Source organism: Lepidothrix coronata, unplaced genomic scaffold (assembly GCF_001604755.1).
Source record: "Lepidothrix coronata isolate B3197 unplaced genomic scaffold, Lepidothrix_coronata-1.0 Scaffold12, whole genome shotgun sequence".
NCBI classification, from domain to species: domain Eukaryota; kingdom Metazoa; phylum Chordata; class Aves; order Passeriformes; family Pipridae; genus Lepidothrix; species Lepidothrix coronata.
Window position 1 is genome coordinate 8,835,004 of NW_016690192.1, and position 16,324 is coordinate 8,851,327.

At 38.4% G+C, this 16,324-nt stretch overlaps 1 protein-coding gene across 1 annotated transcript in view; it reads right to left on the minus strand.

Moving 5' to 3' along the window:
* Positions 1-16,324, minus strand: part of COL24A1 (collagen type XXIV alpha 1 chain) — a 127,736-nt gene that overhangs the window by 50,133 nt on the left and 61,279 nt on the right. The window contains exons 21-23 of the mRNA XM_017805305.1: positions 15,833-15,877; positions 9,923-9,976; positions 8,824-8,868 (exon numbers count right to left, since the gene is read on the minus strand). Of these exons, the coding sequence (XP_017660794.1) occupies positions 8,824-8,868; positions 9,923-9,976; positions 15,833-15,877 (144 nt within the window). The remainder of the gene's footprint in view (positions 1-8,823; positions 8,869-9,922; positions 9,977-15,832; positions 15,878-16,324) is intronic.

The following is a 16,324-nucleotide window of genomic DNA, read 5'->3' on the forward strand; positions in this document are numbered from 1 at the left end:
TTGTCAGAATTTTCTATTCAAGGGTTGTAGCCCCAAACGCCTTTGAAGTCAGATGGTCAGAGCCTTTCAGTCATTCAAAATGAAATAACTCTCTCCTGAGGCTCTCCCACAAATTTCCACTGGATAGAACAAGTACCACCATATGGGAAGCATGAGAGGAAGTACTTTTAAAAAGCTTATTCCCAGTGCTTGCAATACCTAATTTATTATGAAACCTAAAAGAAAAAGAAATTATAGTGCAAAGTCCCAAGTGAAAAAAGTATGATACATTGAGATTGAACTAAAAGCACTAAGTTCTCAGAGTACATTGCATGACTGCTCTTGAAACATGGCAGAAATGTGGAAGCTCCTAGTACTGACATAATTCACAACTGCACTATGTCTAAAACACTTTAAAAAGCAAAAATAAAATACCAATTCACACAACTGGCATTGCTACCTCTATGTGTAGGAAGAAACTAGCTTAAGCAGCACCACACTGGCACTTAAGTGTGGGGGTTTTTTATAAAAAAAGCATTATTTAAAAAAAAACGTAGCTTTTATCTCTATAATTTGAATATAGTTCAGTCACAAGTACTTTAACAGAACAGGTACAAAGCAACTAAGGTTTTATGATTACTTGTTTTCTTGGACTGCTAGCTACTCTGGAAATCCCATAGTTTAAATATAAATACAATGAGCCATCGATACAGCTGCCTTTGAGGTTGACAATACTGGCACAAAGTACTTTTTGGAAGGGACTAAATTGATAAACAGGCACCTCTGTGGCTTCTGGACTGATGTATTATGTGTGGGAACCTGTGTATTATATGTCAGAACTGTGATGTCTCTTGGCTTGGCAGCAGTAAAAGATTAGTTCTGGTGATATTGGCACCAAGGCAATGGCCCAGACATCACTGGCAGGAATGAGGGACTCTCATGATGAACTCTGAGAATGAGAGCTACCACTGCTACCAGTTACAGCCAACAGTGGGCCTCAGTGCCAGGCAGAAATCTGAGAGACAAAGAATTACCCTGTAATCTTGCTTATCAAGATAAGAGGTATGGAGATACAGTTTCAAAATGATAAAGACCAATCACTTTGATTCTCTTATTCCAGAAAGGACAGAAGACATAATCAGAGCCAAGAAGAAACTCAGACCTATTCTCTTTCCACAGAGACACTCCTATCTCCCAGCCAATGCCACACTGTTCACAGGACTGAAGATGCTGATCAGAAAGATGGGGAGTTGTGGCTTGCACCAGCAGTGAACCATTTACTATACAGCTTCTGATCAAGTCCTCTTTTCAATTTAAAAGTATTGTCTTCCTAACTTGGTTGCTCTGGGCTGAAAGAACAGGAATGACTAGGAAGCAGTGACTGTGAATGTGCTGTTGTATCACCTAGCACATTAGGGCTAGCCTATGACACCTTCCAGAGCGAGCACAAAGGTTGGCTATTAAATAGAAAGTTTCCTATACACTGGTTATTCCTCAAAAGAAAGTAGTTTAGTAAAGAAAATTTACAGAAAAAAAAGCAAACACAAAGAAGAGAGATTTTCATCAATACAAATGATGTAAAAGAAACGGCATAACTGGAATTGGATACGTATGGAAAGAAAAAATTAGTCAAGATGATTAGAAGCGAAGCCAGTGAAATGCTTCAAGACTTCAAGAGGTATGAAGCGGAAAAAAGTTCATGACAGGTTAACTGAATGCTCTTCCACCGCTCCATTCAAAACAGAGGGAAAAGTGTCTGAGACTGAGAAAAAATAGGGCAGGTATTTACAGAGGCAAGAAATGAAAAAAGCTTAGTTAGGAATACAATTTTGGTCCTTAAAACACTAGCATTCAGTGATAGTGCAAAAAGAGAGCAAAACATCTTGTTTCATCAACATATTAGCCATAAAGTGATGTTTTCCCTACAGACTTTCCATAAGGTCATGTGGCTCTTTAAATCCCAGATTTGGATTGGCTTATTATAAAGACCAGCTACTAAGACTACATTGAGATTTCAACTCTCTCTCCTTCTTATGTAAGAGAATTAATACAGTTCAAAGCAGATTTGTTGAATCAGTATCTTCCAGCATCCCTCCAATCCCTTGGGGAGCAGTGGTGGATTTCAAACATAAAATTGAATGTATTAGAAAACAGAAAAGTGAGGCAAAAACCCCTGAAGCACCTTATTAAAAAAATAGTCATCAAATTTACAAGGACTTGTGTAAAAGTATCTAGTGACAATAACAGCATAATAACAGCATTTTAGAAACCTTCCTGACAGGAGCATTTTACGGAAAATGAGTCAGAGACTAGATCTCACAACTAACACATGCCTGAGAAAGACAAAACCATCTTGCCAGGGCATATGCTCTGTGTTAGAAACTGGACCGTAGCTGAATAATTGAAAACATATTGTACACTTCATGCAAACCAAAGTATGGAGTAAGCCACTGAAAAAGTTGGTAGTGAGAAATGAATATTCAGCTGGTTCCAAACATTCCTGTGGAAGCAGTTACCTGCCAGGTTGTACATTAACATGTTCTTCCATCGTAACTGAAAACTATCCAATCCAATGTTATTTCATTTACAGTTCAGCATTTTCAAACATATTTATTCAACATTTATTTAATGAGATGACATAAGTAAATTTAAAATATTATCTTGCCACACTAATATTTTTCTATTAACTTGTTTTGCAATTTTGAATTAATTGCCAACAAATTTGTCCTGAATCTGTGCTGAATCACTTCACTTCAAATCCAACATTTAGCAATATCATAATCTCTGTCTGCACATTAAGATTCACACTTAAGCATTTCTTTAGGAGTCCATTGGCTTTATACTTCAAGAAGGAATTCATACATTTTGACACAGTACTCAAAAAAATCAAAATGAGGCAACATTTAGGTTTGATTTTAACAGATCAAAATCTACTTGAAGATCCTTGAAGATTCAGGCCAACTATCTATCTTAAAAAGATAACAAGGCTGATAGACAGGAGGAGGAAGAGTGGATGCTCTAACAACCAGCTTCTACAGATGCCATGTACAGGTACTATTCCTCTAGCTGATATTAGATGATGAAGAGCACTACTAGCAAAAAATCCTTCAATAAGCAACAGCTTAATTAAGCTAACCTCCATATATTGTAACCTCTTTCTCCACTCTTCTCAAGAGAAAAACTGGCAGGAATTATAGTATATCAGGTCACCTGGGGTAAAAACAAGAAGCACAACATAGACAGTATCATTATTACCATTCACTGTTAAGTCCTTCATAGAACTTACACTAATCTCTATCCCGCTGGTTTCTGAAAGCAGCTAAACTAGCTCCTTCTTCAGAAGCCCTTGGCAATGCCCCATGCATTCAGCTGTCTTTGAAAAAAAATGGCTTTCCTCAACCTACTTATCTTTTTGGCCTATATCCCCAAAGCCCAGACTTTTCATGATAATTCAAAGAACCCCTTCTGTTGAGTATCCTGAAAACATCAGTTAAAGCCCACTTAATCTTTTCTTCAAGCAAAAGGAACTGCAGTTTCCACTGTCCCTGAATTACGCATCCCTGGTGCCTAAACCAGCTAATTTTTATCTCCCCAGGAGACACAGTATCTGCTTCATGGTAATTCTTCTCAAAAACTACTCAGCTCCCAGGCACATGGCCTGACTGCAGCATTTTCATGCTGTTCATGGACTCTCGCAGACAGACCATTTGCAGCCTGCTCTGGAGCTGCCACTGACAGCCTGAAAATCACTATGTTTTCTTTGCCAGACTGTAATTTTTTTTCTTTTTTCCAAGGGAAAGCACTTTTCATTTCAGCTTGGTTTCCTCCTGCTGTTTCAACCTGTTGCAACCAGGCAAACTTGCTGACATGTAATTTTTGAGGATTATTTTTCCAGGATTTTTGTTAATGAACTCTTGTCAAAAGTTTGTCCTTTTGACACCACTTGCACACATTGCAGCTGACAGTTCTATCCACGTACTCTGTCTTGTGCATAAATGTCATTGATTTCTAATTCAGAAGTGTATGGGCCACAGGCCGAAGTTCTTTAATGGAGGTGGTGAGGTGAAATAGGAATTTATTTGCACTTAGTTAATGAGAGTGGCACAGTCTGGGTAAACACTAGCATTATCAAACACTAAAACAATTCTGGCAAACAACTGTTTCAAGTTCAGATGAGTTAAATTTTGTGTCATAAAAGCTGAGCAATGAATCATTTTCTTAAATAATCCCTGACATTTTAAGAGACAGATCATTTATATGAGATGTTTGATGTTTTTTTCAGGTATTTGCGATCCATCACTGGACAGCATCGCATCTAAGCGTACAAAATCCAATTGCACATGTCAGGAAAACGAGATTTTCATCCCCCAAAACATAAGGAGAGTTTTCTCAGTAGCTGTTGGGGTTGTTTCTTTTGGCATGACTTCCAAAAGATTTTTTCTCATCAGCAGTGTACATCTGCTCTGCCTGCTGATCCCGTACTTCTCACTATCTTAACCAATCCCTCTTCAATTGAACCTGATGGTCCTGCAATTAAATGAGTATCTTGCAGCAAACGGCAGCTTCTGGATTCTACTGCAGCTCTGGGCTCTGCTGAGCCAAGCAGCCCCACCTGAACCTGCACCTCTTCCCCTCTAAAGAAACACTACATATGCTGTAGCCAGAGAAATAGTTTTTGTTATAGGACTCAGTTAAGAAATAGTGTCTGAGGTCTGACTTGAGACACATTCCTGATCTAGTATTAAATGTATGTCATTTAATCTTATGAGCACCATGAACATTTTATAAATTTAGTCTGCTCTGTTTCCACAGCGGACAAGCATCCAGAAACTCTGGCAGAAGTGTGCTCTAAAGAATCATCAGCTTCATGTGACCTAAGAAATGTTGGATGGTGTGGCTTCTAGCCTACTGACAAAGCTGTATTTCAGGACATATTCCAACTTAATAGACTGAATAACCAAGTGTTACAGTCCAATCTCCTGCTATTGAAACTTGCCTGTTTGTGCCGGGTTGCCATCTGTATTTTTCTAAGCAGATACTAAGCAGGACTTGACCTGGGAAAGCTGCTACAGAAAAGAAATTACTTTGGCACCTCAAACAGCAGTGGCAGATGTATTAGTGAAAGCCAGGAGATGACTGAAAGCCAGGAAAAGTAAGAAAATTGAAAGAAGGCAACACTTTAGTATCAACAGCAGACATGCACATGTGCTTCATGGCATAATTTGCTATGAATTCAGCATTTACAGGATTTATTATTGCAAAGTTTCTTCTTTGGACAGCTTATTAAGGTAAGTTATCTTATGGAAAACTGGAATGCTGTGATGGATTGCCTACTAGATGATACAAAAAGAGTATTGTATATTTTAACCATAGGCTTAAAAGTATGCATTATATTCTCTAATTTGAAAAACTCTGTCAATAAAGATAACGAATAAACAGCAAACCATAGACAAGACAAAAAGAGGGGTTGGTGAGGTGGTGGCGCAGAAGGGAAAACCCACACACACAGAATTTTATTAGACATTGGACTTATTATGAACTTTTTAGTAAGTTCTTTTTCCCTTTCCCTTTACAATTAAAGACATTGTACAGTAACTGCACATTGTTTAGTCCTATTTGTACAATTTCTCCTTGTATTTATTGTCACCAGGCATCTGGTAACACAAAATTCACAAGGCATCAGAAAGGACAGGTGCCTTACTCCATACCTTCTTTTGGACCCCATCTTAAAATCTGTCCCAGCAGCTGGTGGCCCTTATACTTCATTCTTTTACTTGTCTTCTGTTTTTCAAACTTTTTGTTTGTTTGTTTATTTGTTTTGTGTGTGGCATGTGCGATTACAGAGATGTCCTGGAGTCATCACTCATGTCACCAGAGCCAATATCGAATAACGGGGAGCGGATTTATCTGTGAGTTAATAAGTTTGCACTCTATCTGCATGCCAAGGGAAAGAGAAATTACTTGTTACAAACAGAAGCTGATGAGAAGCTGGAAGTAAAACCTGCGTCCAAAGCACACAGAAGTGAATATTTTGAACAAGGACTCACATCTGGAAAAGTGTTTTCTGCATATGAGAAAAACCATCCTCTTCCTGCTAGTACTTTTCAATTTTTTTTTAGGAAAAACTTAATTGTTACAGATGTCAGTGGTGAATAAAGTGAAGGAAAGGGGTTTTGAAAGGTCTGAGGAGTACTGTTGAGTGTGCTTCAAAGATTGTCTCCTGCTCTTGGTGTTTCACCATTGGCCTTAATGAAAAGATAATATATATTATCCTCCTAAAGACCATGTAGTGGGCGCTAGTCCTCTGCTGCCAGATAATACAAAGGTAACATGTCAGGATCAAGGGCCTATGAAGCTCATTTGATTAAAATACATGTACATAAAGCAGAAGGCATTCCAAAATCCACAAGTAAAAATGAAGAATATTTATCAATAACTTAGAAACTACCTCAGTTTTCATGTATTGCATGTCATCCTGTATCACATGCAAATTCTCCAAAAACTAAGCATGGGAAATGGTAATTAATGATGGGCCATACTTATGCTTCTTTATAACACTGTAACAGGGCTGCAACATCCCATTGTTCAGCACAGCAAATATTTTATTTCATTCTTGCATCTTGACCCTGACTACATTGTGTTAGCTGGTATGATTATTTTATTTGTCATCACTGAAACATATAATCACTGATTATGTGTTTGAGCCAGTAATTATTACATAGAATAGAGCTCTTTTAGTGGTGAAAGACAATGTTCATACAAAATATTTGAGTTGTGGAAAATTTGTGCACTGAATTCAAGTTCACTGAGGAGCAAAAAAAAATCCATGTCAAATCCAGAAACTTAAGTTTAAGTAACTAGCTGTTTTATATACTATTATTAATGTAGTGACTTAAGATTGAGCTTAGGGTTGTATTTTATTAAGAATTTTGGTGCATGTGACGCTGTACAACATAGTAAGTGCTATGAATTTCCCCTAACATGTTACAGGCTAAAAAAAATGGAATTCCCATGGAATAAAAGCTTCATCTTCTGCAGTACTGGGCGGTGGTGGGGAAAGCAAGTGACATGTTGTCAGGAAACACTGGTTGTATGGACAGGAGATTCTATTACTGCGTCCCAGTAAAGAGTCATTTCTGCATCTCTATAAAAGCAAGGCAGTGTTTGATGCCCCACTCCTCTCGATCACATGCTCATTCCCCAGTACTCGCCTGTGTTTTCCCCAACCATCTGGCAATATAACCCTGCCCCCCGAGATTTTCCAAATGCTAACATGAGGAAATGAATCTATGCTTTACATCTCTGATTACAACCTAACAAAATGAAGGTTTTGCTATCCATAAACTACTGAACAAAGCTATAGATCAAGTGGCTGATGAGTATACTCACTACATTTAGAGAAATACGGGATGACTTCTAAGGGGACCTTATGGCATGTCATGGCACTACTGGTACCTGTCTAAGCAGATACTTTTAAATGACTGAGTCTAACTTCTCAGCCCCTTTCTCCAGGGCACAATATTCAGAAGCACAGAGGATCTGGACTTGTCTTACAGGTAGTTTGTAAAATTTCAGCAGTAACCAAACATTCGATGAGCTGTTTGGGGTACACCTGCTTGGTATTTTTGCAGATAATGGTGAGCTCACTCTGACTACCAACTAAATTGAACAGAATTTGTGAGTAGTACAGCACTAAGCCCAAACCAGTGGGTGGTATCTCTTCTCAGCAGACATTAACTCAAGAGATAGAATCAATGTACTCGTGTTCTACACACCATTTGGGTAACTCAAGCATGGGCCAACAAGCTCACATCTGCTCATAAATCCCAGCCAAAAGTTAAAAATTCAGAAGGGCAAGGGATTAATTAAGTAGAGGGAATTTTGAGGCGGTATGTTTAAGTGACAATTGTCAACCAAAAAAGCACCTACAGTGGAAGAACTGAGAATAAAGCCTTTAAAAAAAGAAGATCTGTGGATCACAAACTGAATAACAACATACCACTGTAAAAATGAGCACATGTATGCAAGAAGTATGTATCTAAGAAGCAATTTTTCCTTTCTCTCAGTACTCTGAACAGTTTGAGCAGTAAGCTGGAGCCATAGATGTTTAGATGAACTGGAAGCAGACTATAGGGGAGTTAGAATGTGAATTACATTATCTAGGAAACATGAAAGGCTAATTGAATGGGGACCATTAAGCCTGAAAAGAAAGAAAGAAAGGAGGCAGCACACAATAACAACCATCATCTGTAAAATGCTGTTTCCAGCAGAAGGGAATCAGGTTACACAACTGGAAGAACTTATTAAAAATAAAGATAGAAAAGTCCTGGTCTGCCTGCAGGTCACAGAGACTTCATTCTTGGAGCTTTTTAATAACTGGCTAGCCAAATATTTTTCAGCAATGATATCAAGATAACTGATCTTGCCTAGGCAGTAGAGGATGGACTACGTGTCACCTCAAGGTCATCTTGAGCTCTGTGATTTTATGGAAGGTACATAGAACAAGTCTGCAAAATACATCTCTGGCTAAATGTAGCCTCTCAAAAGATTTAACTGGAAAAGGATCACTTGTTCACTTAGGCAAACATGCCTTGGAAAATCCCTACAACCACCTGCAATGTTCACACAACATATTAGGAAAAAAGCAGAATTAATTCAAGAAAATGCTTAAAATGGGAAATTTCTTTAAATAGTATGATTCTGAAAAATGACAAAGGTATAACTACCATACTACAGCTTCAAAGGCAGGCAAACTTCATCAGAAACTTCCTGCAACAAATTATTCATTCACTCTCAAATAAACACAGAATTAAAAATCAAACCAGAAAGAGAATTCAAGCTTACTGCTACACCATTTTTTCCAAGCTTTCCTTGATCTCCTTGTTCTCCCTGTTAAATGTAGAAAACAGATGAAGTAGTACATTAGAAAAGTAATTTCTTCCATACGTGTATATCAAAGTGCTCTATTTTCCTAGGAACCTCTTTATTTTCTAAGTTACATCTGCCAATTAAAACTTTAAAAGCTAAAATTAAGCAACCAATAAAAAATTAATTTTGCCAGTGGTTAATTTTGTCAGTGTAAAACGATGTCCTAATCTATTCAGGACTTGCCCACAAAAATGTAAACTATGTATTAAGTGCTCACTAAATACATTAAGTCAGCAAATACTATAAATGAACTCCCTACTTTTTATTTATATCTTCCTTTCAGCAAATTACCTTCACTATTTCACAACTGCTTCAAAGGTAAATGTTGCCGGTGCACATTATTGATAACTGCAATTTTGCTATGAAATATTAGGAAAACTGGCATTTGAATAAGCTTCTCCTCCTCCCCCCAAAATCTGGAAACTGTCATTCAGTATTAGATTAATTCTGTAGTTTTTAATAATGCTGCAAGTTATGTTATATAACTGGAACATTTTTCTGTGTATTTTACATGTGAAAGCTGGGTGTATATTCACTATTAATTATCTGGCTATGATTATGATCTCAGTTATTTAATAACTGACAAGCAATTATTTGTATACTGTTTACACAGATTGCAGCTCAGCACTGAGAAATTCTGCTGCCACAAGCTCCTCTTTCAAACTGCAACACTTCATCTCATCCTCACTCACAACCCCAAAATCCTGTCAGTGTAAGAACTGCCCTGAGCCCCTTGTTGCCCCCAGGTACCCTCATATCCCCAGGCAGTTAGATTTCATTTTAGCAGGTGCACTCTTTGTTCACATAGCCCTGTCTCCTAGAGCTGCACAATTTCCTTCTTTTCCAAAATGGGATCTTGCAAGAAAGCAGAATCACCAGTATGATATACACTGATATTATGTGGAAACATGTACTCATATCCTTTCACTGGCATGTCACTGTATATGGCAGTGTATAACTGTAAACAGTTGACCCTCCAAATATATTCTACTTCATTCATAAAACCATCATTTACCTTTAAACCTTCTGGTCCAGGATCACCTATATACCCTTTCTCTCCTGGCTTTCCCTAAAATAAGGATTAGAATAAAATATTGTAAATATTTTATTTTAAAAAAAGATAATTTCATCCCAATTTCTGTGTTTATCAAAATATAGGCACTTAAAAATGTACATTTTAGTAATATTTAATACCAAAGTTTGAAGTAAGATTTATAAATCTACATCTGAAAATAACTGTTGAATATTATGTTGAATACTAGAACAGTAAGCAGAATCTGTATTAAGTCTTACAGCAATTACCACTGAGGAAAAACTATCACAGTCCAAGATTGAAATGCATCTCAATTTCACTTCGAAAAAACATTAGGGAGACAAGAAAAAAGACAAGGCCATGTTCTCTCCTGCTAATTCCAGCAGCACAGGGAGTCACACTAACAGAATTTGACATTCAGACCTCAGGGACTGGTGTCACAACTGTCCTTCTTTAACCAGACGAAATCAGCTCCAATATCCTTTCCTCTTTATTCAGAAAATTGATGATTAATTTAAGCCTCGTCTCTCTCCACTAGCATTTTGCTGCTGATAGTTCTCGTTGCTATGATACTGCATTAATAACATACTGTTAGCTGGAAGAAATACAGCAACATCAATCAGAGCAGGAGGCCACAAAGTGACCAAATCTTTGAAGCATTTTATAACATTAATCCCTCCCTCTGTTGTCACTCCTACAGACCCACACAGGCATACAAACCAGAATGCTTTCCCTCTTAATTTTCAACTACATGTTTATAATGTAATTATGTCTCCCTTTCAGGAGGTTATTTTCCCTCCAGGTGTACTTTACTTCCTCTAAAACATCAAGAATAGCCCAACCCTTTGGTTATCTGGACAGCACAGCCCTGTCTAGACAAGCTTTCCCCATCTGCTCTGAGGAAAAGGCCCTAGTCCAGAAGTACAGGTCTAATGGACTGGATCAGGCTCTTGAGCAAGTTCTAATGAGGTCACTGAAGGCTGACAACTGGAGAAAGAAAATGAATTCAACATTTTAATGATTCAGTATCAAAAAGGTGCAGATTTCTGCTAAAAGGAAATTATCAGCTGCTGTTCCACCAAACCGAGTAATTGCAATCACCAGAGCCTCTAATGAGCTTTCTGTTCCACATCAGCTGTCCTGAGACAAGAGCAACCAAAGCAACAGGTAATAAACAGGCTTCTTAAAAAAAGAAGGCATTTTTTCATTTGGCTCTTTTGCTTCCGCTGCTCTGTGTCTGTCTTTCAGAGCACGATGTGCGTGTTAGTTTCTGGGCATCTGAGAAATTCTCCATATGGCTTAAAATCATATTATCTTAGCAGGTTCCATGACTTCTCTTATTAATCCCTTTCTACATCTCTCATTCTCTCTGCCTACCTGAGTGATTTCATTTTGCCCAGCAAGTTCCAACAAATAAAACCACTTTAGGGACATATTTTTGTTTTTTGCCAATGGATTAAAACATGGCATATGCAGGAATGCAGGGTAAAAAGACCACAAAGAGAAGAGACCCAGACAAAGCATGTCATGTCTTTCCACAAGGCTTAACAAAGAACGAGTGATGGGCTTCTGCAGGTTACTACATGTTGTTTAACTGCTTTACTCTAAAGAACCTTAGGGTCTTTCTAGACAGCAAGACTATAACAAAAATATTTCAAGTGAAATTCATTGAAAGAAAACTAGTGGCCACTATTAACTACCTCGATAACTTTAGTCCTATGAGAACTGAATCAGAGTTACAATTTGTAACAATTTCTTGGCTCATTTCCCATTTATGTACTAGCTATGAGGAACACACAACAGATGGAAGTTGATTAGAAAATGGAACAAGTGGGTTTAACTGGTAAAGTAATTAAAACCACACAGATTTGGCTTTAAACAGAAATACAATACATTTATATATGGAGGAAAAGCCACTGACAGAAGGTTAAACTAGGGATAGCTGCTTTTCTGCTTGCAAACCCCTGAGAAAATTACTCTTCCAAGGCAGGGTAATCCCAAAGGAAATGTCTATTTCCTAAAATATTAGCTGAAAGTTCTAGCCTTCCCTTTTCAGGAAACAGCAACCACCTGTTCTTCCTTTCCCCTCACAATGGGTAGGTACAGGTGTGTATATATTAATATAAATATCTCTCACAATAGCTCTATTTCTATCCTTCCATAAGCTCATCACAAGCCTTCAGCCCACAGGAAGGCACTTTCAGAAAAATACTGCACTGGAGGAGTGGGGTAGATTTGATAGCATTTTCCACCATCTTCAGGAGAAACTGCTCATCTGATGACTATATGAATTCCAGCTTTTCTTTAACATGTAGCTCAGAAAGGAATCAACTCATAACAGTTCCTTTTTATCACGGAATCAGAGAATATGCAGAGTTGGAAGGGACCCTCAAGGATCATTGAGTCCAACCCTTAGCCCAGCACAGAACCATCCCCAAGAGTCCCATTATGTGCCCCAGAGGATCATCCAAACACTCCTTGAGCTCTGGCAGCCTCGGTGCTGTGACCACTGCCCTGGGGAGCCTGTTCAGTGCCCAACCACCCTCTGGGGGAAGAAATTTCTTCTCATATCTAACCTAAACTTTCCCTGAGACAACTTCAGCCCATTCCCTCAGGTCCTGTCACTGGTCACCATAGAGAAGAGATCAGTGTCTGCCCTTCTTCTTCCTCTCACGAGAAAGTTGCAGACTTCTACTCAGGTCTCCGTTCAGGTTCTGGTTTAAAACAAATCTCGACTCTTTTAAAGTAATTTTCTGCTCCAGCAATGAAGATACAAAAAAACTTAATAAAATGCACCAATGCTTGCAGTGACTGAGCTGAGCTACACTGACAGCTAGTGTTAATATTTGGATAGCCTTTGAGAGAGAAAGTTAATTGGGAAGAAACTGCATAAACACAGCCACTTCTTTAATGTGGCATCCACTGTATTTTTGCAGGATAAATAAACAAATACTAAAAAAAAAAAAATCAGCTTTTTTTTATGTAGAAGGATTAATTTAAGAGAATGTAAGTATTTGACTTTGGAATAGAATGGGTGGGAAGGTTTGGGAAGGAATGAATTAAATCTCAAATTACGTCATCAGATTAAGTTCGAAAACCTCTTCTGAAGTTCAAACAGACTGAGTTCTGTGGAACTGATATATTATACATCCTGAGTAAGCAGGAGAGCATCCTCAATTTTGTCTCCAGTTGTTTAAGACACATGGGAATTCTTTTTCAAGCTGGGACCTGAGAACCAGGGTGCAAGTTTATATTCACTTTCTGTTCATCATCCATTGCAGAGAATGATCTGTTTTGATGGCAGCATTGGTCAGGTGGGTGCCAGGGGTTTTTGGTCTTTTGCGTGTTTTTTAAAGCAAATGCTAGAAACAAGGGCAGGGGAAGAGAGAAAAATGAGGTGAAAATTTATGGTTGTCTGCTTGGTGCATGCCTAAACCTGAACTGGGGGCTGAATACTCTGACCTGAAAAGTGCACAGCAGAAGAGATGAGGATTCCAGAAGCTCTAGAAACCTGCTCCATTACTGCTTCATAAGAATAATCAAAGGTGCAGAGTATATCACTGGCAAGGGTACTTTACCCAGTTTAGACAAATCCTAGAAAAGTCAAAGTAACAGCGGCTGAAAAGGGGACTAATGTGTTAACCATGCCCACAAATAAGGTCTGTAGGGCAGGAAGCAAGGTCGTAATGAGAAAGGCACAGGCAAGATTTTCAGATAGAGCAGTTAGACATTAGAAAAAAGTCTGTAAAACAGGCAAACGACTGAAGCAGATTGATGAGGAGAATGAAGAATCCCCAACTCTTGGAGGCTGCAAAAGACAAGTTAAACACATCTGTCAGCTAAAGACATAGCAGACAGCTGATGGTGCCTTGGGGCCATGCATGGCCAGACCACCTCTTCAAGTCCCTCTCAGAGACCTCCTCTGCCCCCATGGCTATTGAATTAGTGCAGTGACAACACAATTTTGATAGTGTTTACTTTCAGATGTAGCATTCACTCTGTTATACTCCTTTCATGGAAATTGGAAAAAAAGCCTATGTATATCAAATGAATGTCAAATTGCAATTAAGCAAGCATAATTTAAAAAGAAAGATGTGTTCAGTAGCTTATTGACTAGTCCTGGTAAACTATGTCAGATTTAACAACTTCATGATTGTGACTCTCTCTCCAGTGTAATCACACAGTCTACGTTACATGTGGGAGCGAAGTAGCAAGGACAACCAGAGGTGGGAGCAGAGTTCAGAGCAACAGCCAACAAGTTGGCCTGGAGCTGTGAAACAGCTGGAGACAACAGAAGCCAAAGAATCCAGGCAAAAGCAGATGGGCCCCTGGATGAGGAGGAAAAATAGGCAGGCCTGCCCATCAAGCAAAATTCCCTTTTCCCCTACCTCTCATTTCAGGAGGGGATGTTGGCCAGCAAGCTACTAAACAACGTCTGGAGACAGCAACCCTGGGGCCCACCTCAGATCCACATACTTGTCTCTCAACAATTTGCTATGAGAGAGAGAAACCAGAGAGCCATAAGACATGCCAAAGGTGTGCACATCTCCCATTGAGAGAAATAAAAACAAAAATAATTTAGGTCAAAGTGACCTAAAATAGATTAAAAACATTTCAGTTTGCTAGGTTACACAGAAGATTTTCCTCTTGGGTCACTTTGACATGAGCTGTTGGTGGCCTGTGCATGCCCGATGACGTATGGGATGTGAGAGTAGGTGTCTTACTGCCCATGAGTCACCCACTACAACATATTCTTTTCCAATTGCCACAGCATAACATTGGGTTGCTGTCTAGCCATGAAGCCCTGCCCAAGGAGGAGACTCCAAGTATGATGTAGCCAAAACAAAAATTTGAGGCTCTCAGCAGAAGCTCAGACAGATTCAACTGAATATTGAATTAAGTTACAGAGTGTTTTGAAATTCTGTTTAATTTTTTGCATGTTTTCCTCATCTGAAAAACAAGGAGACTTTTATGGGAAGGTTTTGTGTTTGGATTTTTCACTTGTTTGTTTTGGTTGGGGTTTGTTTGTTCATTTTAACACCTAATCTATGTGACAAAAAAATGTTTTAATATTATTTCCAACATAAAGTAAATACCCAGCTTTGACTAGCTAACAAACAAGAAAAACTACACAGGTATCATCATGTCAAAATTACATAGGTATATATTCACTTTAAAAGCAGGAAACAGTGCAAAAGACTTTCTCAAGTTCATGCAAGAAATGGAAGTCAACCAGAATGAAGACCAAGCCAGTGATAACCACATATAAGCAAATCAAGTAAAGGTAGAAGATAAAATGGCATTCAATAAACTTAGTGACACTCCTGTAATCCCTAGTGCAGGCCAGTATTCATTTTAGCTTAGAATGTTTCTAAAAATAAGCTTCAAGGCCACTAAATTGCTCACAGACACTAGTTTATTTTTATAAGTAACAAAGAAATTGGATGTTAGTTTTAAACTTTTATCTTTTAAAACATGTCAGCATAAACAGGATTGTGACATTCCAGCTTTCATTTTTTCACTATCTACCAGGTTTCTGGTAGACTTTTTAAAGCATACCTCCTTTTTATTTCTCCCTGTGAGTCGGGTGGGTTGTTCTTCTTCCCCAATTTAAATATTTTGATATATCAAACCGGTTCAGTCCCTAGGAAGTGCATGGTGGTTTCATCTGTCTTAGAGGAGCACCATAAGCAGTTTGTTATTCATCTCCTCCTTTTCAAAGCAGTTTGTTATTTATCTCCTCCTTTTCAAAAATTTTATTTGAGGCACAATTTTTTGGATGGAAAACCACTTCTCATTTTATCACAGTCACTTCTCACAGTAAATTTACATTTTAAAGCAGTCTTCCTACTAAAAAAAAAACCTGCCTCTAACAAAATTACTTATACTTACTCTTGGGCCAACTCCTCCCATAGGTCCAGCTGGTCCTACTTCTCCCTAAAAGAAATCAGGACTTCAATGATCTTGATGTCAAGTCTAATTTTAAAAAAAGAAACTCTGCAGATAACTGTTTGTATTTATTTTATCATCTTAAATTTACTTCATATGTGTTTGTATGAGTTCAAGTCTGATAGAAACAATGAGAAGGGCTGAACTGTAGGTATACCTACCATGATAGCAATATTTTCACAATTTTGAGCAGGTAGAGACTCAGCAATGATGGGCCAACCTCTGTCTGCCCTGCAGTTACTCTACTGTAGCAACATTTGACACTAATGACTATAAAAGCAGTGGGAACATTCCTGCTTTTGTCTTCTATGTTGCTATGGCATTTTGCCAAGGTTTAACCCCTATCTTTTCTCAAGGATGGAGGGGGGGCTGGGGGTCAGGCTTGTCAGGTGTGTAAGAGAAGAAATGAGACACTGCCTGTGCTGTGCAATGCAC